The 25,480-nt window shown below is 53.6% G+C and overlaps 1 protein-coding gene across 23 annotated transcripts in view; it reads left to right on the top strand.

The window, feature by feature from the left end:
- Nucleotides 1-25,480, top strand: part of Dock9 (dedicator of cytokinesis 9) — a 205,545-nt gene that overhangs the window by 69,353 nt on the left and 110,712 nt on the right. For all 23 annotated transcript variants that reach the window (XM_060391628.1, XM_021644599.2, XM_060391642.1 and 20 more), the window contains exon 2: nucleotides 14,551-14,667. In XM_060391628.1, coding sequence (XP_060247611.1) covers nucleotides 14,551-14,667 — 117 coding nt within the window. The remainder of the gene's footprint in view (nucleotides 1-14,550; nucleotides 14,668-25,480) is intronic.

The raw sequence follows: 25,480 nt of genomic DNA, 5'->3' as shown, positions 1-25,480 counted from the left end.
CCTGTGCTCTAGTGCTGTGCCCTCTAACCCCGGCCTGGTGTTTCAGGCTTCCCTGAGCGCTGACTGTTTCTAGGGTTAGGAAGGCCATGGTTGGTGCTTTTGTTTTTAGGTAGGGTGTTGACATCAGAGCCTCAGCTTCCCTCTGAGTGCTGCGTTTCAGATGTAGGCCACACCCCTGGCTGGAAAGTCGTTAGTTTGAAGAAGAGCGTGTGCCTTCATGTCATGAAACCTCAGTGGCCAGAGGGGCTTGTCTGCTCAGGAACAGAGAGCAGAGGCTGAGAGCCCCCAGCCACCCGGCTTCCCGCCAGCCGCTGGCGGTGGCGGCTCTGGGCGATGCCCGGGAGCACTCAGGGTGTTCTTGGTGTGTGCCTGCTGTGTGCTCACACTGGACGCCACCCTGCCTCGCAGATGCAGACGAGGTTCTGGCAGGGACTGCTCCCAACTGTTCTTTTCAGCCCTCCAGAGGAAAAGGGTGTGGTGTTCCCAGAGAGGAATTTGGCAGTGCTCGGGTCACTCAGGGGAGCTCCGTGTTGGGCTGCTTCTGTGAGGCGGCAGGGCCTGGATCACTGCTCTTAGTTGGAGAGTTTTGTGGAAGATGCTGGGCTAGGGAAGAGCTGAGCTTCACACGCAGCAGGCTCACACTCTCACAGACATTGTTTGGCGTTTCCATGTTTCTGGGGGACTCATCCATCCCTAAGCCGTGAGGTAGCCGCCCTCGTGCCCCTGTGGGGAGCAAGGTCCCAAGAGGAGCCAAGGTGGTGGCATCCTGGCCAGGCTTCCCGAGGGCTCCTGCTCACGTCCTCTGTCTGTCTGTGCCTCCTTCTCTCATTGACAGAGATAAAGATACTCACTTAAGCCTACCATTGGGAAGGGAAAGGTAGACAAGATAGCCAAAAATAAAATAAAAGAAAAATAAAGTCCTTATTAAAAACTTGAAAATGCTGCTGGAGATGGCTCGGTGGCCGGGTGTGCCTGCTGATCTTACCCAGCGCTTACCCGGGCCAACATCGCTGGCTCGAAAGTGCCTGTAACTCTAGCTCTCGGGAATCTGACACCTCCCCTGTGCCCCCCCCACATCGTATTCGTGCGTGTGTGCACACAAATAAGTCTCCTAGGAAAGCACGAAGAAATGGCAGGCTCTGAGCGTGCATAGACGTGGCTTTCCACGTTTACAGCGTGAGCCGGGACAGCCCTGAGCGCGTTCTCCCCTCGTGGTGGAATGGGCACCAAGGAGCCTGCAGTGTTTACACGCCTCTTAGAACAGCCCAGTGACCAGGGCCACGGCTGCAATCCTGGGGAGGTAACTGCAAGCCTTGAGCTTAGTTTATGTGACAGCGTTCAGTTCTGGGGTTTGGGGGACTGTGCAAGGCAGGCTTACTATCGCTGTGATGAAACTCCATGACCAAAAGGAGGTTGGGGAGGGAAGAGTTTATTTAGCTTACAAGTCCACATCACTGTTCGTCATCGAGGGAACCAGGACAGGAGCTCAAGCAACGTGGAACCTGGGGGCAGGAGCTGTTGCAGAGGCCACGGAGGGCACTGCTTGCTGGCTTGCTCCCTGGCTTGCTCAGCTTTCTCTAGAACCCTGGACCACCTTTCCAGGGATGGCGCCACCCACCATGGGCGGGGCCTCCCCATCGGTCACACATTAAGAAAATGCCCTCCAGCTGGATTTTTGGGGGAATTTTCTCAAGTGAGGTTCCATCCTTCAGATAGATGATTCGAGCTGGTGTCCCCTTGAGCCAGCACAGGTCTCACACGTGGAAGGCTGGCGTGACATCTCATCGTGGACAGTGACTGAGGCAGGTGTGGAAGCACACAGAAGCGCAGCAGAATCTGGGGCAGTGGGTAGGAGCTGATAGAAACCCGACAGAGCCAACCAACAGACTGCAGGTAACTTTAGAACCGAGGAGGCTTGCGTTTTGGCTGTTTACTCTTCTAGAAGTTTGAAATGCCCTGTAACTTGATACAGCTACTTCCCCATCTTTCCTAGAAAGGTGTGAGGCTGAGGAGGCCTGCAGGGCCCTCACTGTTTACGGGCGCCTGCAGGCTGGCACTCCACCTCCTAGTCGCAGGAGGCTGGCCTTGAACTTGACTGTGGTAACTTCCAAAATACTGTGTCAAAATACGTTGGTGTCACTGCACAAGGGTCCTTCTCCTGCTCCTTCTCGTCCACCCTTAGAGGCTAGCTGCTAACACCCAGCTCTGTTGTAGCCATGAAAAGAGGGAAGGGATGAAGCTGGAGGGAGCAGCGAGAGTTCAGGGTGGCGCCCGCTGTGCTGTTGATGTTGGTCGTTCGAGTCTGAACTGGTAGTTTAGCTAGCGTACCTGAGGCTGGACCTGGGTTCAGAAGGACACACTCAGGTGACACTCCCTCCTGTGTGTCAGTGCGGACTCCTCCTTCTGTCACCACTGCTGAGACTCGTGGCCGTGTTGAGTGTTAGAGTGTGCTGAGCATGACTGTCCCACGCTGCCTTGCACACATCGTGATGCAGTCGGGGCTTGCTGGGATCTGAGAGACAGGGGCAGAGATGGCTGTTGCCAGGGCAGAAACAGTGCGGAAGAGCTTCTCGGAGTCACAGTGCTCCACCCTCCTGCTCTACCCCACGGGGCAGCTCTGACCGCTGTTGCGGTGGTTTAAAACACCAAAAACAAAGTTTCAGAAAGTAGACTTGTAAAATTAAGGTTTTTTTTTTTTTGTTTTTGTTTTTGTTTTTTTCCTATGCCTGCCCTAGCTCCTGAATAATGGCATGGAGACCTGTTATTTTTATTATAAAGCTTCAGGCACTATAGCTGGGCACTGAGCTATTTTCTAACCCGACTGTGCTCTTCCTCTTCATCCCTGTGCTATGGTCACTCTCAGGTCCCAACCTGAGACTGGCTCTCCCTCCCCTTCCCTCCCTTTTCCTTTCTCTCCCTCCCCCTCCCTTCCTTTCTCCCTCTCCTTTATCCCTCCCTCTCCCTCTCCTTCCCTTTCTCTCTCTCTCTGGGCCCCACAAGTCCTCTCCTGCCCAGCTATTGGCTGTTCAGCTCTTTATTAACCAATCAGAAGTGGTGAAGAGCCATTTTTCACAAAGTAAAGCATGAGATGCTTCATAATAATCAGAGTAATAATGACAGGGCCACGTGGAGATGGTAGCCAGGTCTCTGGGGACAGAAGTCAGGTTGGAGTACACAGGGCACAAAAATATTCCCCAACATAAACTTTTTCTTTTTGACATCAAATCTTAAAAACAGCAGAAACAGTACATAATTAGTACATACTTTAAACTTTCTGGTAGCCAAAGTAAGGCAGCATGAAACAGGTGTGGTTGCTATTTTAACCAAGAATTTCTAAAGTATCACTAAGCTTTGTAAGAATATCAAGGTAGTTTTACTTTCATTTGGTCAGACTGACGTTAACTCTTAGTCTCTATCCTTGCGCATCTGAATTCAGCATAGTCACATTATGTGTGCATGTGTGTGTCTACCCATTCCCTGGCGTATTTTGTATGCTACTCCCAGGCTAGGGAGTAGCCTTAGGTGTTATTGTACCTTGTTTCTTGAGGCAGGGCCCTTCACTGGCCTGGCGCTTGCTGGTAGGGTAGGCTGGCTGGCCAGTAAAGCCCAAAGGACCCTCCTGTGTCCATGGCCCTGGGGTTGTAGATCTGCCACCATCCTTGGCTCTGCTTCCTTCTTTGCTTGCTTGCTTGCTTGCTTGCTTGCTTGCTTGCTTCCTTCCTTCCTTCCTTCCTTCCTTCCTTCCTTCCTTCCTTCCTTCCTTCCTTCCTTCCTTCCTGTCTCTTTCTCTCTTTCTCTCCCTCCTCCCCTTCTTTCCTTCCTTCTCCCCCCTCCTCCCCCCTCCTCCCTTCCTCTCCTCCCCATCCTCTTCCGGGGTTCTAGGGACTGGACTCAGGTCCTCACGGCTGCAAGACAGACTCTTTGCTGCCCCGGCCATCTCCTCAGCCCTGAGTAGCCACATTTTGAACACTCAGTGGTTATATGCAGCTGGTAGGCACCTCACTGAACACCACAAAATATTACTTGTCCATAAATTTACACATTTAGCCTCAAAATAGGAATTTACCATGGAGGGGGCTGAGTCACTGGATGAGGTGATGTGTTTGTGAATCTGTGGGAAGAAAACAAATGATGTCAGTGGAAGCCTAGGTGTCTGTCGCAAAGTGCACTTCCGTTGTGCTCGCTTGTGTACAAGTGAGACACAGCGCCTCCGACTTCGGTGTGCATCTGCGTCCCCAGGTGCACACTGCAGAGTGAGCTGCCTGATGATCTTCACGTGGGTCCTGCCTGTGGCCGAAGCTCGTGCTCTGTCCTGTCCGCACGCTCGGAGGAGGGACACTTCGCCCAGAGCAGAGGAGGGAGGCATCGGGTTCATGCTTCCATCATGTGACACGTGGGCTTGGAGCTGGGAGGCCTCTGGCTTTCCCCTGGTGAGAGTGCAGCGAAGCTGAGTGTGCAGGCTGCTCATGGCGCCGAGAGCCCGCGTGATGGGCCACAGCTCTCTACAAGACAGCGTGTACAGCCCTTCATGGATCCTGTGGCAGCGAGAAAAGAGTCACTTTGTACAGAGGGATATTGATTTACTTACAAGTTTTTATTACATTTAGTGTGTGTGTGTGTGTGTGTGTGTGTGTGTGTGTGTGTATTCGTGTGCTCTTGCTACTGCATGTCTGGAGGTGAGATGACGGCTTGCAGTTGTCATTCCTTGTCTTCCTTCGTGTGTGTCCTTGTCTTGTGCCCTGTACTTGAGCAGCGGGGTCACGGCTCTGGCCCAGGGAGGGACTGTTAAAGGTGAGTGAGCCACGTGTCTGGTAGCAGTAGTGCTAGGGATTCTTGGGAGGTGCTTGCTGAGGTGAGTCTGCGGAGCAGACGTTGGCAGCGTGCTAGCCGGGCCATCGGGAGAGCTTGCTCACTCCAGTGAGCCCCCACATCACCTCCAGGAGTGCTTGATGTGCTGGGAGTGGAGTGCAAACCCCGCTCTTGGCAGTCCATGCTGCACTCTGGCTGGTCTGAGGCCAGTTCACCTAGAAGCCTGCATCGGGTCTGACGTGGTGGACTCGCGCCCTTCAGCCCTATGCTTCAGGGGAGATCTGAAACCAGACTGAGCTGGCTTTCCGGCCTTCCTGCATAATTACTTGACCTCCTTGCTTCAAGATTTTCAGAAATAGCTCTTGTCTGAGCTGAATTGTCTGAGTGTTTAGGCCGTGATGTTAAAGAAGGAAAAGACTGTCTGAAAGAGCCTATGGCACAGGCTACCGATGGCAGGCAGGAGGAGAGCATGCTGGGTGTCCCAGCGTCCCCGCCTCAGTCTGCCTGTGTCAGGGAAGGGAGCGCTGCAAGCGCTGTTTGCAGGAACAGGCCCAGCCAGCCTTCAGTCCTTACAGGACGCACAGCCTGCGGCAGAGCGAGCTCCCTAAGTTCCGTCTGGTCCTCCTCCCTTCCTTAGTATTCTCAGCAGCATCTCCGCCGAGCTCCACGGTCTAAATAGGAGCAGTTAGGTGGCTTTAGGTCATTGGCGTTAGTATGGCTGCGACTTTGGCTTCCAGGCTGGCATTTCTCTTCCCCGTTCTCCACATGCTGCTGGTTACACAGTTTTCTGCAGTCTTCAGTTCTGATTTCTTAAGTAGATTAAGAGTTTTGTGTTTTGTTCTTTCAAGACAGAGTTTCTCTGTGTAGCCTTGGCTGTTTTGGAACTCTTTGTAGCTGAGGCTGGCCTTGAACTCACAGAGATCCACCTGCCTCTGCCTCCTGAGTGCTGGGATTGAAGGTGTGTGCTGCCATGTCCAGTCTGTAGATTAATAATTGTGAAAAGCCATGGTTTCTTATAAGAGCGACATACCTAAAACCTCTGCTCTTCATCTGTCATCACACTGGCTTTAAAATGGCCAGTTTTTCCTGATACGGAGATACTTGACCATAAAATTGCCGTCTAGTGGCGAGCTCTAGTCTTTGAGTGGTTTTGAAAGTGTCCTGGGGTGGGGATTGGATATGTTCTTGGTTCTTTAGGAAACTCAGGCTCACGGGTGTGTCATTGCTGGTGTTAGTCTGCCGTGAAGGGGGCACGGCACTGCGGTGTGAGAAGTGTGCGCGGCTGAGAGCTAGTTCGCCCGTGCTCTGGGCTGCGATCTTCAGATCCTCGCTCCCAGCTTTAACGCCCAGGTCCCGGCTCTTTCGCATCCACGTGTAGGTCAGCTTTCATTTGCTCCTGTGTTACCACGGCGTAGAGATTGAAATCAGCGCTGTCTTGTGGGGTCTGAGGGCCTGGCTTCGGACACTCCCCTTAGGGACCAGGACAGTCTCTTCCTTCCCTTCTTCTGGGCCGTCCGTAACAGGGGGGCTAGGATGGGCATCTCCCAAGTCCCAGTGTTTGCACAGCTTGTCTACACTTTTACACGGCTGAGCAAAGCACATCCCCTGAGGCACCTTACAGAGGAAAGGCCGCCGGGACCAGAACTCCAGACTGCGGAGTCCACCATGGTGGCGGAGGCGTGGCAGGCGGAGCCGGGAGAGCACATCATGATGAGAGAAGGCACCCTGGGTGTGGCAGCAGGCTCTGCAAACCCAAAACCACCCCAGAGACACACTTCCTGCAGCAAAGTCACACCTCCCGCTCTCACTCAGAATGCCAGCAGCCAGGAGCCACCACTCAGACACTGCAGTCCATGGGGACACTCGTTCAGGCCACCGCGGTTCACACCTGTTGTGACCGTTCCAAACCTTTTCCTAAAGTGGTCCCCAGGGGGCCTCAAGCCATAGCTTGGTGACCGAGACGGCCCGTGGTGAGCTCTAGAGAAGACCGAGGTACTGAGTGATGGTGGATTGTTTCTCGTGAGCTCAGAGGAGTGAGGTTTTGTTTTGCAACAAGGCCTCACTGTGGTCCGGGCGGATCTGAAACTCCAGCCTCAGCCTTGCTGAGGGTTAAAGGTGTGTTAGATGCCTAGTCTCCTGGTCTCAGTGTCGTGGGCCGTGGAGGAGGAACACGTCTGTTACTCGCTGACGGGCGGTGTGTGTCTTTCAGCCCCCGCCTCTCCACCCTGTGGCTCCTCAGAGCCCTCCGCCTTGCAGCCCTCTTCTCAGCGGCCTCAGTTTGCCCATGTGCTGTTGACTGGAGCTGAGCACCCAGGTTCAACCGCCCTTGGCCCCCGTCAGCCCATGGCTCCTTCAGAGCATGCTGGGCCGGGAAGACGTAGCTGTGTCTTACTCCTTAAGCCAGGCTTCACAGGCTTCTCAGAAGGCCCCTCCCACTGGATTCCCGGTCACAGGTGTGCCTCCCCCAGGTCTCCTGACACACACACACACACACACACACACAAACACACACACACACACCCCAGTCCACACACTGGCTGCCTCTTGTACTCAGGCTGAGGAGAACTGGAGTAAAGCTGGTGGAGCTGGTTACCCCCCTGTGACCCCGGGAGGCCGGGGTTGGCACCAGCCGTCCCTGTTCACCCGCTGGTTTTGTTTTGCTTGGTTTAACTCTTCGTTGAATCTTTGTGAATTTCCCATCAGCACCCCAGTCCCACCCATCTCCTGTCCCTTCTACCTGCCCTCCACCCTGGTAACCCCCCCATAAAAAGAAGAAAAAGGTCTCGTGGAAGCTGTGGTGTGTCACAGTGTCACACATACCCTTTTGTCTACGCGTCTTCACTTGCAGATGTGCATTGCAGTGAGTCACTGGTCTGGCGGGAGGCCTCTGGCCACCTTCAGTGTCTGACTCCCTGGGACTCTGCTTGGACATCCTGTTGTTGCCTGTGTCATGGAGGCCCTGCAGCTTTGGATCTGCAGGAGCAGACCTTTCACTTGATCTCACAGATGGGGTAGACGTTGGGGTGGGCCAGCTCAAAGCCCTGCATCTGAACCGGTCACCGGCCATCTCAGCCACACTCCAGGACCAGCTCGCGAGCACTGCCTCAGCTAGCTCACCACAGCCAGCAAGGGGCAGAGCCAGCTCTCATGCTCTTGGGGGCAGCTCGCCTGTGCCCGCACCAGCTCTCCTGTGTTGTCCAGATGAGGCGCAGAGCCTATTCTCCTGAGTGTTGCAGGGTGGGGCCAGCTCTCCTGACATAGGTGGAGGGAGTACAAGATGGAAGATAGGGAAGACATCTCTCCTTCTCCCATTCCACCACACGGCAGACCAGTTCTGGGCCGGCTCGCCCACGTTTACGCTCTCACCTGGGCCCTGCCGTCAGAGTCAGCTCTGCTGTACTATTGAGGCAAGGTTCAGGGCCAGCTCTCCCGACTCAAGGGAAGCTCTATTGTGCTTTCTGGCTGGCTGTCCTGAGCACGACAGCTGGCAAGGGCAGGACCAGCTCTCCTGCTCTCACGCTTTTGGGGTCTGCTCTCCCACAATACCCAGGCGAGGGGTGGGGCCAGCTCTGCACAGCCCTTAGACATCAAAATGACCCCAGGCGGCAGCCCAGACCTGGACATCCACCTGGCCTTCGGTGGTGACTGAGCTGCTGCCGCAGGGCCAAGGACCCAGACCTAGCCCTTGGTGGCAGCCGGGCCAGGACTCACCGTGGCCTTGGGTGGCCTGGCCAACTACACCCATCAGGCTGGTCCTCAGGACCCTCTAGTGCCGAGCGCGGCCTCTTCGCTGTACACACCTCCTCCTGCTTTCTCTTCCACCTCCCCACCCCTTACTTGCTCATCTTAGACACCCACAGCCTCTGGGTGTCTGGGGTCATTTCAGGAGTATGCCTCCCGTGCCCTGTATCGTTGGACTAGGGGTCATCTCAGGCCTCCTCTGCCCGGGCTGCATGGTGCCAGGCCTCGGGTCCACAGCTTGTATTTTTAACTCAAAACGTCTCCAATTTTCTAAGCTCTAGGTTGCCCCAAAGCCGTTGCACCTATAAGCACGCGCCCTGGAGCCCACCCTTAACCTCAGCTGGCTTGGAGATGCGGCAAACGGATGTTCTAGCATGCAGGAAGATAAAGCAGCCTCCCTGGGACCAGGTCTTCTCTAGGGTCAGAAACCCCATCCAGGGTCATGGCCATTGTTATCATCTGCTGCTCCTCACAGATGCAGCCTGTCTCTCTGGCCATGAGCTCTTTGGGGCAGAGGCTGTGTCTCCACCTCTGTGCCCTCCAGGTCTGGCGTGGTGCCCACAGGCAGGGTCAGTAAATGTCTGATTCACACCAGGAAGGAAGACTGTCAATTCTCCATGCTCACGGCAATGCTAGGAAAACACGGACTCCTCAGATCAACGTTTCGGGAAGCTGTGCACGTGCACAGACAGGGAAGGCTCTCGAGGCCTAGCCAGCACCTGGCTCAGAAGGCCAGCCTTCCCTGTCCCCACCCCCAGCAGGCGTCTTGGAAAACAGACTAGGTTCCATGAATCTTCATCTCAGCTGTTACAGAGCTTCTGTCCCCATGGAGAGAAATCCAGAAAAGTCCTAAATTCTTCATGAGCAGAAATGATGAGTTTCTCGTGTCTCCAAATAGAGCCTACCAGGAGCCGCCTCTTCCGCTGCTGTTTTAACAAGTGGCAGTCAGGGTCTCCTGTGAGCATCCAGTGACTGAGGCATTCAGGGTCTGGTGTGTGTGTGTGTGTGTGTGTGTGTGTGTGTGTGTGTGTGTATCCGGGGTTGGGCAGAGGAAATGTCTGAAGAGTCCACAGGAAGCCTATGTGGGGTAGTCTGTTCTTTTTGAGCTTCCCATGGCCTGCAGACCTCGTGCTGCGCCACAGTTGAAGTGCTTTGGGGGTGACCTCTCCAGGCTGGCCGGCTCCCAGAGGCACCCATTTTCCTGGCACTGAGCAGACACCCTGCTTTGGTTACCTTCCCGTCTGGAACCCAGTTCGCACACATGTGATCCGAGGAGGTGTGCGCTAAGGCAGGGCAGGCGCAGGCCCAGCCCTGTAGGGGCAGAGCACAGCCCTCACCCTCCCTGCATCTATGAACACAGCGGGGTGCTTCCACATAGCACCTGCTGGGCTCAGTACCCTCGACTTCCCGGGGCTAACCTGTGCTCAAGGGCCTGGAGCTGGGGAGCACTTTCTCTAGCCGTTCTGACCCGTGGCCCCATGCCAGGCCGTTCCTGTGAGACTCCTTGGCCACGGCGTTTTTCTCAGTGAGGAAGCTGTCGGGAGTGGGCTTGCCCGACCCCCGAAGCAGTTACCTCCGCCGTGCCCTGGTGTGTGCCACACAGCCAGCCGAGTGCCCACTCTGCTCTCCTGAGCAGCCCCTGCAGCCCTGGTGGAGGGACTCTAGCGTGAGCGTGTGTGAGCAGTCAGCCCCACCCCCACTGCCCTCAGTCCAGGGCAGGAGCGGCCTCAGCACAGCTCAGTGACCATGTGAGCATGTCCTTACGTTCGCCCTGGGCCCCGTCCCTAGGGTCAGTGCCGTCTCTATTATTCTTGCTCTGTTGGGTCTTTTGTCTTTCTGTCTTGCGGCATGCTTCTGACGCCGTGTGCTATTTCCTGTGTTTGTGGGCGTGGAGGAAACACTCGTGAAGACATCGCTGTAGTTGAGTGTGTATGAAGTATTCACGCAAAGGAGAAAGACGCGCTGTGCAATTGCCAGCGGCAAGAAGTGTGTTCAACACCAAGTGCCGCCAGGCTCGCCTGGTGTGAGTTCACCTGGCCTACCCGCAGTGGTCCCCAGGCTCTGTCCCTCCGTGTCCCCTCAGCACTCTCTGTGGCCTTCAGCGTGGACTGAAGTGCGTGTGTCCCTGTGCAGAACGGAGCCTTCCGGGAGAGCAGGCCCTCGCGGTTTGAGAATCAGATGGGGCGCACAGCTCGTCTCTTCCTTGCCGCTGGGGAGGCCCCGAAGGGCAGCTCCAGGAGGGCCGTGCTCTGCCTGGCAGCCGGAGGGGCACAGTGCCAGCCAAGCGGGGGCAGCTGGTGCCCTGGAGACATGTGGCCCAGCCCCTCCTTTTCTGAGTGTGCCTCTCCAGCCACAGAGGGGGCCTCACCTCCAGCCACAGGGGAGGCCTCACCTCCAGCCACAGAGGACGCTGCCTCAGCTGAAGAGCACAGAGACTTGCTTCCCGCCTGGCTCTAGCCCCGCCTCGTTGGCAGGCCGGGCCTTCAGCAAGCACTGACCAGTAGAGACACTGGCTGCCATGGCGTGCCCAGGTTTGCCTCCAGTGTTCCGCGGTTTGGAAGTGAATGTTCTTCAGACTTTGAAAATAAATCCTAATTATCCCTTACAGCTGAATCCCCCAGAGCGCGTTGTATGGAAGCGCAGCCTGAAACAGAGAAGAGGCTGAGGCCGGGCGGAGGCCTGAGTCCTGGGCCAGGCTTGCTGGGGATCCACGCCATTAGCCTGACTCCTGGTTGGCTCAGTTGTCAGCGTGTGTGGGGTTATATGTGAGTGAAGCCTCTTGAGTGTCTCACCTTGGCAGATAAAAGCTCGGCACTCTTTCTGTCCTCAGTGTAGCCTCGGCCGCCTAATGCCTCCCAGAAGAGCTCAGGGAGGCTGGCCACCTGACTCATAAAACGTGTTCAGTGGCCTAGCTAGGTCTCGCTCGGCGAAGTGGCCATGACATCAGGAAGAATTACACCTTTTTAGGCAGCTCAGGTCTTACCACATGGCTGAGAGATAACTGCCTTTAGTGGTTGTCAGTAAAGCGTCTGTGTTGGGCAGGTAGGAAACACACAAAATGTGAACATGGAAGCATCAGGAACTATTTAATAAATTGTTGTCATTATCATTTACCTAGCAGTGTGGTTAAGAAAACTCTGTATTTTCCTTCAGTAAACCATGTCCGAATCTGGCCATCGCCTGCTTCTTACAAAATCTCTCATCTGTGCTGCGCGCGTTTGTCCCGAGCTGCTTTTGAACAACAGCAGCACTTACGAGTTCTGACTCAAGCCCCGAGACTGGCAAAGTCTACAATGTTTATTTTCTCACTGTTTACAAGCTTTGCTGGTTTCTGTTCATAGGAGCACAGGTCCTGGAAGCAGTGTTCTCATGGAGAGGAAACTTAGAAGGTCCCACCACTGCCTGTGGCCAAGAGTCAGGTCTGCTTAGAGAGTGTGGCACGAGGGACGGGAGAGAGGGTCGCGTGACAGAGAACCACCCACAGGGCTTCCTTGGCTCCTCATGGGGGCCAGCGTCCCTGGAAGGTGTAGACACCCCGGGGTCTTTCCCTGGAAGCCCCGGCTACTGTATTGTAAGGGCAAGGCGAACCAGAGCCCTCAAGCCGGACATGGCTCCCCGGAAAACCCTTTCCCAGGGGCCCGTCAGCTCCTCTGCTGCGGCCTGCACCGTGTCCTTGTCGTGAAGGACTCCACCTCCCCGGGGCCCTGTGGAGCCTTGAGCCGGGCTGGCGGTGATGGCTGTGTGTCCCACACCTTGTAAGCTGGGAGGGGGCTTGATTCCATTCTGGGTTGTTGGTCATTTGCACTCTTGGCAATGGAATTTTAGAAAATTGTTTGTGTTTAGGTTTTGTTAGGCTTGTGGAAATGGCTTCTAAGGCAAATGTTATTAATTATGACATCTATTCATTTTGCCAGCCGGTGTTTATTGACTGGATGCTATGTGCAGCACAACAAAGAAATTAAAAAATAAATAAAATTTTAAGTAGATTTAGAGCCATTTGGACAGTGTTTTTCTTGTGGCAGTTCTTCTTTTAAAAACAATTACTTTGTGGAAATTGTTTTGAGTTTTAAATTTTGTATAAATTTCCTAAATTTTTGTTATTCCAAACTAAAAACTACCTAGACTTTTATGATACAAAGCTCCAGGGTTTTGACTTCACATGCTTTCTAGCCTCTGTCCCGTAATTATGGGTTCTGAACCTTTTCTTAGAATGTAAAAATATCTTTGTCAAGTCTGTTTCGGTCAGGTAATTGAAATTAAAAATAAGCTTTGTCCGCTTTAGGCCGAGGTGTCTGGCTGCTCAGACAGCCCCAGAACCCCAGGCTAAATGCCCTGTCTCACTGACGGGTGGCGGGCTGCAGGGCGCCTCAGGTCCCCATGTCCTCAGTTACTGCAGGCCACTGCTGATCCTTTGTGCATGGCCTCCCTGGGAGAGGACATGGAGCTGCCACACCCAGCCAGAGGGAGCCTGGGAAATGTAGTCCATTGTCTTGAGGAGGCGTCCTGGGGCCCAGAGTGGCCTCAGTTACATTCCCGTGGGAGGGACACATGTCGGGCGCCTTCATGCATTTTCTGGGTATAAAGGGCTACTTCTGTCTATGTAGTGTTCCCTGAGGTCAGGTCTTTATTAATAGCTCAAAAACAGTTCTGTAGTAACTTGATAATGATGGATTCAGTTAGGTCTTTGTGAAAATTTTCATTTGTTTTGCCTCCCTCTCTGTGTGTACATGTGTGCGTGCTTGCTTGCGCCACAGCACATATGTGAGGTTGGAGAACAACTTCCAAGACTTGGTTCTTTCCTTCTGCCATGTGGGTTGGGGACTGAACTCAGGTCATCAGGCTTGACAAAAAGTGTCTTCTGCTGAGCCATCGTGCTGGCCCTGGATTCAGTCACTCTTACAACATACATATGTGCATACAGACACATGTATACACACATGCAAATACACATACATACATATGCACATACACACATACATATGCACACAATCATGTATATACACATACACATATATACACACATACATGCATACACATACACACATGCATATACATATACATATAGACATACATAGACATATACACATACATATACACACAATCATATACACACATGCATATACACACATATATACACACATACATACACGTACATACACACATAAACACACATACATATACATACATATGCACATACATACACATACACACATGCATACATACACACACAGTTTTAGTTGCTTTCTGTAGCACACACATCTGTGTGTATGTGTGTGTGTGTCTGTGGTAGCCTTGGCCACTGTGGTTCACAGTTACTTGAACCCGTCTGCCTGCAGCACGGAGCATGCCCACAGCTGTGCTGGGGGTTAGCGAGGAGCTGACGATGAAGCGGCTAGAAAGCTCATGGTCTGTGTTGCACTTCGTCCTCAGAGCATGGCGGGGTCAAGGTCTCCACCTGAGAGGTCGCTCCCAAGGTGTGAGGCGCGATTCTGTAATTGGTCTGTACCTGTGAGGACACGGTGTTTCGTAGGAACAGGAGCTGCTCAGGACGTTGGGGGGTTTGTGGATTAGGCCGGGTGGGGTTGCGGTGCCCGCGGTGGGGCTGCTTCTCCAGTAGGGTGGGCAGTGGGTGAGGTTTGGATGGGGGGGCTGGCCAGCGGTGCGGAAGTGTGACCCACAGCGCCGGCCTCTCTGCTGCCTAAATGGATGAGTGGGCGTCACTCTGCCGGGGCAGGGGACCGGGGCAGGCCTCCCTTTCAAATTTCCTCACTCTTTCCTCTCAACAGTGAAGTCAGTGCGGTTGTAGGGAAGTTGGGAAATATTATGGTCTAGATGTGTAAAATGGTCTCTGAGGAGGGCGCTTTTCTCAGAAGCCACGGTGGCTGATGGGAGTCCCCCCTCCCCCCCGGCCTGGGCCGCATTCGGGGTTCAGGCTGGGTTACAGGCAAGTCTGTCACCACAAACAGAGCATGCTCCGTGACCCAACTCCCTGTCTTCCAGGCAAAGCCGAAGCTGATTGAGCCCCTAGACTACGAGAATGTCATCGTTCAGAAGAAGACCCAGATCCTGAACGACTGTCTGCGGGAAATGCTCCTCTTCCCCTATGATGACTTCCAGGTGAGCGCCACCTCGTCCCTCCCTGCGCCTGTGCTGGCCAGTGTCACAGCTCAGGTCCCTCTGTGTGCCTGTGCTTGTGAGTGTCACAGCTCAGGTCCCTCCCTGCACCTGTGCTGGCCATTGTCACAGCTCAGGTCCCTCCCTGCGCCTGTGCAGGACCTGCCTAGTGTCACAGCTCAGGTCCTTTCGGTTTCTGGGTTTTCGAGACAGGGTTTCTCTGTGCTGCCCTGGATGTCCTGGACTTGCTTTGTAGACCAGGCTGGCCTTGAACTAACAGAGATCCTCCTGCCTCTGCCTCCCGAGTGCCCATGGTATAGATTTGATTGTACACACTTTCCTATATATCGATTGACTGTCTGATTAATATTCATGGCACAGGCCTCTGTATTCCCCGCTGCCAGGGAAACAGAAGACGGAGGATCCATATTCGGGCACCAGCTAACACACAGAATGGTTTCAAAGCCACCCTGGACGGTGTGGTGAGACCCTGTCTCCAAGTTGAGAGAGCGAGGGCCAAGTGTGCAGGCCAGTGTGCTGCGCACAAACCTGTCATGTGTGGCCTGCAGCATGATCACACGGCATTTGTGAAGGGTCGTGTGGTCACATGGCGTGTGTGGTGTGTAGTGTGGTCATATAGTATGTGTAAAGGGTAGTGCAATCACACGGCATGTGTGAGGGTAGTGTGGTCACACGGCATGTGTGGTGTATGGTGCGATCACAGATCACATGGCATGTGTGGTGTGTAGTGCGATCACACGGCATGTGTGAGGGTAGTATGATCACACAGCGTGTGTGGTGTATGGTGCGATCACAGGGCATGTGTGAAGGGCAGGCGCTCCCTGCCTGCAGAGTGTGCTGACCCGGAGTGGGTAGGGTAGCACACCCTCAGCATGAACAGCCCTGAGCCGAGTCTCTAGTGCTCTAGGGGGAAGGGGCTGTTAAACAGGAGACAAGTTGTGTGGTTGTGCCTCGGTGTGGTTGTGTTCTCGGTGGGATGAATTTTTCATGTTACGATGCACACGTGTAGGCTTGGTGTGCATATGTGCACCCTGGGTGACTCAGGGTAACCGCGCCTCTTACGGCTTAGAAGATAATTTCACATTTGGAATCACACGTTTTTTCACAGCCCAGCTGCTGGGCGCGTGGTCTCCCCCGAGGTACCCTCCAGGCCGGGTTTGCTGTTTTTAAGGCAGGTAATGTGCTGTCTGCTGGGAGCAGCAGAGTTTGACACACGGCCTGTGGCCGAGCCTGTGCACGCTGCTGAGAAGCCTGAGTCGGGGTCCCGGAGACCAGGGCTGCCGGGCGGGACCACCCATGACGCCCAGAGCAGGCCTGGGCGCTTCCCCCGGAGGGAAGGAGAGCAGGTGCTGCTGTCTTCAGCCCACTGCTAGGTGACAGACAGGAAGCTTCAAGGTCTCAGAGGAGCTCAGGGTCAGTGTTGCTCCCGGTGACCAGGGCCGCCGCTGTCTGCTCACAGGAAGGCGAAGGCCCCAAGTGCTTGCTTTAGGTAGTAAGGAGTAACTTTGTTTTCTAGCCAAAACTGAAAAGCTGTATCTGTAGACATGAAAGAAAATTGCTCAAGGAAGAAAACAAAAAAGCCAACACACTGTCCATCAATTATCCTCTCTTGCAGTCGAAGGACCTAGGTAGTCAACAGCTGCCGAGTTGACTAAACCTTAGAGGACGTTTGCTCATCCCTCCTGAAACCGTTTCTGTGCTAGTGTAAGGACAAAGAACACCAGCGTCCCGGTTCTGGCCGGGGATGAATGGACAAGCGCTGGTTTGTTTGGGAAAACGGCTCCAAAGCTGAAGCAGTTTGAGCGCTGGCCTTGGCGCATGTCCTGGCAGTAGTGGCGGCCCCAGCTGACTCTGGCACTGTCTGCTCTGTCAGTGGAGAGCCGGCTTACGCCGGGCTTTCTTGCTGATCTGTCCCAGGGACGGTGTTAACTGTCAGTTAGAGTGTGGGCCAGGGCCTCAGCAAGGCCACCTGTCTTCATTTCCTAGGTACGGCAGAAGCCTCACTGAGGAGAACTGTGCGTCTAGAGGCGTGTGTGTGTGTGTGTGTGTGTGTGTGTGTGTGTGTGTGTGTGTACGCGCGCGTGTGCTCCGTCAGGGAACAGCGCGCTTCTTCATTCAGAAGATGATGGCCAGGCTGGTCACAGAGGAGCGCAGCTCGCAAGCCCGTGTGAGTGGCGAGGCGCTGCTGAGCAGAACAGGGTCCCGATACACTGCTTACCCGACCGCCCGAGGAGAGGCCCGAAAGCACCCTGGTTGCTTGCGTGTGAGGGTTAAGGCGGATTCCTCACGTGAGAGGCCAACCCTGCAGGGCGCGCTGGAGAGAGTGAGAGCCATCTCGGCCTCCCGTGAGCGGCACGGGGGATGGGGGGGTGTTCACGGGCAGCCGGGAGAGAGCACACCACCCCCTCCTGGGCCCACAGGGGAACTTCCCTTCCGCCCTCCTCACCACCAGTCTTTGCACAGTTGTGGCACGGCCTGTGGAAGGCTGTGGTTGTAGTTTTGGATTTGGGGTAGTTTAGAATGATTTCTGAATTCCTGATGAAGCGTGTTTGTGTGTGCATGGGAGTCACAGGCCCCTGGAGAAGCAGCCACATGTTGGCGATCCAGGGGATGTGTGTGCTGGTGGCTGAGCTGTTGTCCCCTGGGAGGGGGTGGGAACCACGGGGCCATCTCTGGTGCAGGGGTGTTTGTTTTTAACATAATTTCATTGTTTTTGTAAATTATTTGTGTGTTCGTTAGTGTGTGTGTGTGTGTGTGCATGTGTGCGTGTGTGCACACAAGCAAGGAAACCAGAATAGAGTGGCAGTGTTTGCCAGCCTCTGGTTAGTGGGAATTGGCCTTCACAGAGAGCTCTGAGTCCTCAACCCTGAGCCCCGTCGAAGCCCCTCTGGGAGTCTGAGTTAAAACTTCTCAGAAACTAACTTAATTCTTTCCCTGGCCCCTTCCTGGCCTGGGTTTGTCCATTTCCTTAATTACAGGAGTGTTAACATTCAGCCTAGGGTGCAGGGGGGGGCAATGTCTGTGAGGGGCCTGGTCATGGTGAACAGAAAAAGGGGTACATTCGGGACAGAAGCTTTGAGGTGCACTCTGGGAGCGTCCCACACTGTGTCTGACGAGTTTCTAGTCTAGGCTGTGGCTGGAGCCTCCTATGAGCAACATCTCCTGGGGCCGCCATCTCTTCTGTGTGCTCAGTTCCCAGAGTCCTCTGCTGCGGCGGGGTCCCTGCTGCACCACATCCGAACCGTTCACTGCGCAGAGCAGCCCAGCCTCGAGGCATTTCCAGCAGATGCCACCGGCACAGCAGACACGCAGTTGGTCTGGGGACAGACAGTTGGGAGCTATCCCGGTGAAACTGGAGAAAGCTTTAAAATATTAAAACATCGATGCGTCTGTGTGCTGCATTCCTCTAGGCTGGCTGGACGTATTAATAATTAAGAAAAAATCAAGCCAGGGCTCATCCTGTGGCGAAGTGGCGGGGTCTGGGGACAGCGGGGCCAGGAGCCCGGCTCTCCTCAGCACCCAGCTCCTTCTCTGCCCCCAGTTACCTTCCAGCACAGGACTGAGAGTTTGCAGAATTTGAAGGGGTGAGTCTGAGTAAATGAAGCCAGAAGGATGACAAGCCTGGAGTGATTTGCCGAAGATGGAGGGATTTACAAAGACAGTCGAAGTTTTGGGGTGTGGCAGCACATTCCTGGAACCCAGCCCTTGGGAGGTGGAGCCAGCCTTGGCTACCCAGTGAGTTTGAGGCCAGCCTGTGTTACAGAAAACGCTGCACTCTCCAGAGGAGCCCTCTGAGCCAGTGCCCCACCAGGGCCACCCCACCCATGCTGACTGCCTGGTGTCCCACCCCCCTTCCATGGGGAAAGCAGCCACATGCCCTCTCCTTCTGTCCTTGGTGGCTGTTTTTCTGTCTGAGAGAGGCCACTCCCAGCCTTCTGCTCCTGGATCGGAGAAGACAAATATTGTTCAGGATTCTTGCGGTTGGCTTCAGTTACAGCCCACCCACTTCTCTGGGATCTCTTTAGTTCATTGTTCTCAGGGTCCCTGGGGGAAGGGTGGGCCTTCTGTTTCAGGCTTTTAATTAAAATCTTATAAAACATGCTTTATATGCCCAGTGGGTATGCATACTTCCCAGCAGGAATTAAGAGAATTTTTAAATAGTTAAGTGCCGTGGTAAGCTGATTAATAACTAACCAGCCATGTGAGAGTGGAGAGGTTTGAAAGATAATAAAGATGAGACACAGCTGCGTGCCTTTGGCAATAGTGTTTACATCCACGCAGTGAATTCTCTGTTTTCGCTTTAAAGACATTTACTTCTTTTGTGTATGTGCGTGCTCTCTGTGCATGTGCACCTGCGCTCCAGAAGAGGGCGCCAGATCTCACTAGTGATGGTTGGGGGTCACCATGTTAGTGCTGGGAATTGAACTCAGGTCCTCTGGAAGAGCAGCCGGTGCTCTTAACCGCTGAGCTTTCTCTCCAGCCCTCATCTGGCTTCTTACTGTGTCAGGAAGAGTAACTTTGGAGCTTAAATCAGAGCAAAAGGTGTCTGTCTGTCCCTCCTTTCTGGTTTCTCAGCTAAGTCACTGGGAGGGTGGGAAGTAGAAGCCCCTGTTCACGGGCGTGGAATTTGAGGCCCAGAGGAAGCTGCAGGCCCTGGAGCCCTGGCTGCGGGTGCAGAGATTTCGGGCTTCCCCGGGCCACACAGCCGAGGGGGGCGAACCCCGGCTGTCTGGTTCTCCCTGCAAGCCCGTCCTGGTGCCACTGCTCAGGCTCTGATGCAGTGCCGGACTTCACATCTCTCCTCCTTGGAAACTTGAGCTTCTTGGCAGGGGCGGTGTGGGGAGGGTGGGGAGAAGGGAGGGAAGGCGGTGGGGAGGGCTGGAGGGCTGGCGTGGAGGGGTGGTGGGGGTGGGGAGGGGCGAAGGGGGTGAAGGGGAGGGCTGGTGCAGAGGGGCGGTGGGGAGGGGTGGGAAGGAGTGGGGAGAGGGTGGGGGAGTTCAAGGCCATGTGTGTATTAGTTTTTTTAAACTCTACTTTATTTGGGGCATTCAGGCTTCTCTCCCTCCCAACCTCCTAACCTTCCGCAGGAGAGTGGGCTAGCAGGGAGAGAGGCCCTTTATCCCTCCAGGCTGTTTAGGGTCGAGGGAACCGGTTCTTTTGGGGCTCCGACACACTGCTGTGCCCCAGGCGCTTCTCCCCCACCGGCTCTGCAGTCTCTCCAAACTGCTGCACAGCAGCCAGCACCTTCTCTTTCTGCTCTCAGTTGTGTCCTCTAGACCACTCTGCTCTCCAAGCCTCAGTGGAAGGCCACGGCCAGCCGGCAAAAGCCACACCTCGATCGAGCCACTTACCAGGTGTGGACGAACTATAGCCCGACTGAAATCCCACACATGGGATTAAAACAAAACAGAGTTACACAGCATGACTGTTTACGAAGAAACCAGAACTTCCATTACACATGTGCGTGAAGTAGACCCCCTCGTCCTCTTGGGTTTGTTTAAAAATGGGGGCCTGGCCGGGTGATGGTGGCGCACACGTTTAATCCCAGCACTCAGGAGGCAGAGGCAGCCCGATCTCTGAGTTCCAGGCCAGCCTGGTCTACAGAGTGAATGCCAGCACAGCCAGGGCTACACAGGAAACCGTGTCTCAAAAAACGAAACAAAACAAAACAAAAGGTGGGGGAGCTGAGTTTAAGCTGAGAAGACAGGAGTGCAGCAGGTGCTGGGGCAGAGCAGGGCCACGTAAGGACCTGGCGTTTCTCTGTGTCACCCCAGCTGGCCCAAGCAGCCCAGAAATTTCCAACTCTGGCCTTCTAGCCAGAGTGTTAGGAAGGAATCATTTCAACGAAGAGAAAAGTTTTTAAAGTAAAAATAATCTACAGCATTTAAAATTTTCAGAGCAGACCGGAGAGTAGTGGCATGCCTTCCTCTTCCTGGTAGGGTCTGGGGATGACACGTCCTGGTTCCACCTGGTTAGAGAAATGGGAAGTTTGGCTTTCAGGCCTCAGGTATCCGCACATCCTTCAGAGTGCCTTTGAGGGAACACTGCGTCCCTCTCTGCTCAGTCTGCTGGGGTCCACATGAGACTCTTGTCTGCCCCTGGACGGGATCACTGAGAGTTCTGTGTGCCAAAGGCTGCCACTCTTTGTTTATTATTTAATCACTTCACTGCCTGACCCAGCCCCCTCCCTTCTCCCCTCCCAGTCCCCCTCTCAGACCCCCTCCTTTCTCCCTTCCCAGTCCCCCTCTCAGACCCCCTCCTTTCTCCCTTCCCAGTCCCCCTCTCAGACCCTCTCCTTTCTCCCCTCCCAGTCCCCCTTTCAAGCCCTCTCCCTCCTCCTCTCCCAGTCCCTGTCTCAAACCCTCTCCCTCCTCCCCTCCCAGTCCCCATCTTAAACCCCCTCCTTCCTCCCCTCTCAGACCCCCTGTCAAGCCCCCTCCCTCCTCTCCTCAGGAAAGGGGAGGCCCCAAGGGGTACCAGCCCCCCCCCCCCCCGGGACTAAAGTGGCAAGGGCTGCCATATTTAGCCTAAGGAAGTATGCAGAGTTACTTCTAGTCTAAGTCTAAGTTGCACTTGAACTTGGCGGTTTCCGTCTCAGTGGTTGGTGATTTGGGACGCTAACCGTCTTCAACTTCAGTCTTCAGATGACAGCCGTACCTCATAGTGTGACAAGTTTCCGCTCCCCTTTCAGATTAAGAGCTTTCTCAGGAGGATAGAAGTGTAACTGGGCCTCCGTTCCCCGGTTCTCTGTGGACTCAAACGCCAGGCCGAGAAGACTTGAAGAAGAGAGTGTTCACACGTGCACACAGCCGGCTGCTCCCTGAACAGTGCAGCGGGCCGGCGTTCACACTGCCTGGCGTTGTAGGAGCGCTGTGATGAGAGACAACTGAAGGTTACCCAGGGCCTAGGCTAACGGCCTAGGATAAGGGACAGGGACGTGGCTATCTTTAAGTTCATGGGCTGAGTCCCTCAAGGTCGCTGAGGGATGACTGATTCATTTCTAAACAGAAAGAGCGGGGCTGGCCGTTTGTGTAGACTTCCTTGTAAACTCTCCTAAGTTAGTATAAACTTTGAAGTTATACTGGATACTCCCTTTAACCTCTACGGAGTCCCAGAGAAAGAGTAGTGATGTCCCGCATGGCTGTAGATGAGGAAAACAGACTAGAAGAGATTAGGTAATTTACATGTCACAAAGCAAGTAGGAGACTCATTAAGAAAACAACCAAACTGTGGGGCTGCTGTTCTTTGCCGTTTTTTGACGTTGGTTTTTGGAACTAGGATACAGAGCTGGCCTTTAGTAGGAATGATCATACAGGATAGAAAACAAAGCTGCAAGCTGGAAGACCCCAGGTTTGAACTCCGGGCCAGCCTGTGCTGTGTGGTGAAAGCCTGTCTCCACCCCCCACCCCCCACAAGCATGCAGGACTGGGACGGAGCAGCATAACTCTCAGGAGACTGACTTGGACTGTTGTGTAAGCCTGGGAAATGAAGCTCTAGGAATTTAATGTTAATTGCTTTGGCATAGACTGGACTGTGGTTTGGATGTGACTTTTGATACACAAAATCTATAGAGAGGTTAAAATAGATATTTGCCTATGCTGTAGACATCCCTTGTCAATTTCTGTAATGGATCAGAGAGCTTTTGTCTTAATAGGAAAAGTCTTGTATGCAAGTAATGGATGCTGATTGGTGCTTTTCTTTTTCTTTACCCATTGACTGTTTTATTCATTCTTGTAACATTTGTCAAGTATTATTTCAGAGATACAAGTAAGAATACATGTCTCTTGGCCTCAAAGGAACTCAAAATTTAGAGGAAAAGGCCTGTGCCTGCAGGAGAGTGCTAGATAATGGAACCAGCTGTTAAAATAGGTCTCAGGGACATTGTTTTAAGGCCACCAATTTATAAGGTCAAATATCAGCTTTTCAGGTCTGTAGACTAGCTATTTGATCAACGTGACCAGAGTTGTCAGACTCAAGGGAGCTGACATGCATTTGTTGACTCCACAAGAAAAGCAAAATATTATTTTATTAAAGCACATTGAGAATTACAATAAGAAGTCAATCTAAGTATTTTTGTTGGCTTTGCATCTATCTTTCCCCAGTAGGAAAGTCAAAATGCGAAGCGTATTCTAAACAAGGGGATTGTTGCAGACGGGCTTGTTGAAGCAGTGAAGACCTGAGAGCTCGTGGCACGAATGGTGTCTGTTCCATTGGTGGCTAGTCCACTAGACCCCGGGGCGCTGTGCCCCAACTGTGCAGGTCCTGTTCCTTCTGTGACCCAGTTTTGCTCCTGGTTGATTAATGGGTTAGAATTTTTATGTTTAATTGATAGTCATTTGGAGTTCAAAGACAATTTTTGACATAGCAAATGTGTTTAGTTCTAGGCCTTAAAAACAAAACAAAACAAAAAAAAAAACAAAAAAACAAAAAATCAACACGTTCTCATGACCTAATGTTAGTGTTAGTTTTAAAATTGTGTGTTGCAGTTTCTCTCTTAACCCAGCTGGCATTGAAATAATTGAGACTGAACTATGTTATTTATTTAACAAGCTTAAAACAGGGCAACTGAGCGATAGAAGTCCATATGAACCCTCTAAGCTAGTCTGGCTTCCTCTTGGCTGAAATCCCGAGACATTTGCATTTTATAGGGAGGCAGAGATGCTTTCTCTGCCTCAGCTGCTCCATCTTGATGTCTCCTGGACTTCTTTGTGCCCATGATGCTGTTCCCATTTCTCTCTCCCTTATTCTGCCCTGGCTGGCAGGAAGTCTAGCCCTATTCTGTCCCCAGCTCAGTGATTGGCTGTTAAGCTGTTTTATTGACATATCAGGGAATAATTGGGGAGCAAAGTTGAGACGCGATTCTCAGAACAAGGGCTGCAGGTGGATGTGGGGACCTAGAAATCAGTGTTTGAATCTTTCATGGTCACAGTAACAGGTGCTTACAATCTCATGTGCCCCAGGCTGCTCTGGGACTTGTTATGCATCTGAGGAAGACATGGAGCTTCTGATTCCTCCACCTTCCAGGTGCTGGAATCGTGGGTGTGTGCCTCCAAGCCTTGTTTGTGTGGTGCTGGAGCAAACCTAGATACCAGGCGAGCACTCCCCCAAAGAGCTAATTTCTAAAGCGTGGCTAGGCTTACTGGCTTTGGTTTCCTCTGTCACTGTCCCCAGGGAAAGGCATCGCTTGCGTTTGCTGGGAATACAGTTGCAGCCCGTCCTCTACAGTTCCGGCGTCTTTCCTAGACACAGCTCTCTTCTTTTGGATTTGGACCCTCTGGACTCTCCTTTCATGTCACCCTGGAATTTGGTGCTCTCCTGAGTGCCCTTCTACATATTCTAAATAGATCCATCTATAAATACACTAACGATTCTGTAAGAAGGCGGGTTCCCAGACGGGGTTCATGGGTCACTGTTTATGCTGAGTTTCTACATGTTGGTGGAATGTTTTCATGAAGACAGGACACCCAGTTGCCCCTGGCTCGGGCTGACTATCTCTTGCCTGTCTTACTGGACCGTCTTAGCACACTGACTGAGTAGAAGGTAATGGTGGACGGCAGGGCCTCGGTGCTGTGCAGGGGGCAGCGTTTCAGCCGTGCCTGCTGCGCTCTCACAGCTGCGATGAGTAACACTCGCTGCAAAGCCTGGGAACTCAGAGCAGGAATCGGTTATTTCCCGCAGCTCTGAACTCTCACCGGATCCGCTCGGTGGGTCCTCAGCTCGGGAGGCCGAGTCTAAAGTGGCCGCTTCACTCCTGTGATGGCTTTGCCCTGGGGTAGTGTGACGCTTTTCTCCATGTGATATGGCCTTCTTATGTTTTCTCAGCTAAGCAGTCTCAAGATCGACTTTTCAGAACTGTTTCATCAGCTCTTTGAGAATGTTAAACATGTGTAGGTGTGTTTTGATCCTATTCACCCGTACCCTAAGTCTTCCCACACGCGGCCCCACCCCTCCACAGCTTCATGCCTGTGTAACGCACAGCCACTGAGCTCAGTGTGGGGCCAGGTGTGCCGCCCGTGTCCTCGCGGATGAAGCATGACTGACCATCAGGACCTGCACCCTAGGAAAGCTGATAACGCTGGCAGCGGTCGCTGTGGGCTCCGCAGCTGCCCCCTCCTCCTGCTGGCGTGGGGCTGGCGTGCCTTTGTGCAGACTCTTTAAGTCCATGCGTGCAGCGAGCCTGTCCTGCCCAGAGGACGCTTCTTTTCAGCCGGCCCTGGCCTATTTTTGGCTTTGGCAGTCTTTCTGCCCCTTCTCCATTGTGTGTGTGTGTGTGTGTGTGTGTGTGTGTGTGTGTGTGTGTGTATGCGGGCTTTTCCACTCATGCTCACTCAGTTGGGGAAGAGGAAGTGAGTGTGCTTGTCTTCCTCAGCGCTGCCTTGGGATGCACACAACCACGTGTTTACATTTTGTTGGTCCGGCCTGTTCTCAGAGGAAGAGGAAGCAGGCTTCCCTCTGGTAGGAGCGGAAGGGTGGGGGTCCGGCCACCTGGAGCTTAGAGCAGACCTGAAGGGACCTGCTAGAACGTTGCTCAGGAAATGCCAAGGATAACACTGCAGTTAGTTCTGAGGAGGCGCCGACGCTGCTATGGTTTGTTTGTCTCTGAGTGAGGTCTCAGGTGCTGAGCACTTTTCTGTCTGGACACAAAGTGGCTGCTCAGAGTCAGTCAGGAACTTCGGAATCGACCACAGTGCCTGGTGGCGAACCCAACTCAGAATCTACCCTCAGCCACCCTCCCCAGCCTCTCGGTGTCTCTGCGGTGCTGTGTGCGTCCGGCCCTGAACTTACAAAGCAATCC

This window comes from Meriones unguiculatus, chromosome 9 (genome assembly GCF_030254825.1).
Source record: "Meriones unguiculatus strain TT.TT164.6M chromosome 9, Bangor_MerUng_6.1, whole genome shotgun sequence".
NCBI lineage: Eukaryota > Metazoa > Chordata > Mammalia > Rodentia > Muridae > Meriones > Meriones unguiculatus.
Note: the sequence above shows the minus strand (reverse complement) of the source record. Positions and strands in the feature narration are given on the sequence as shown.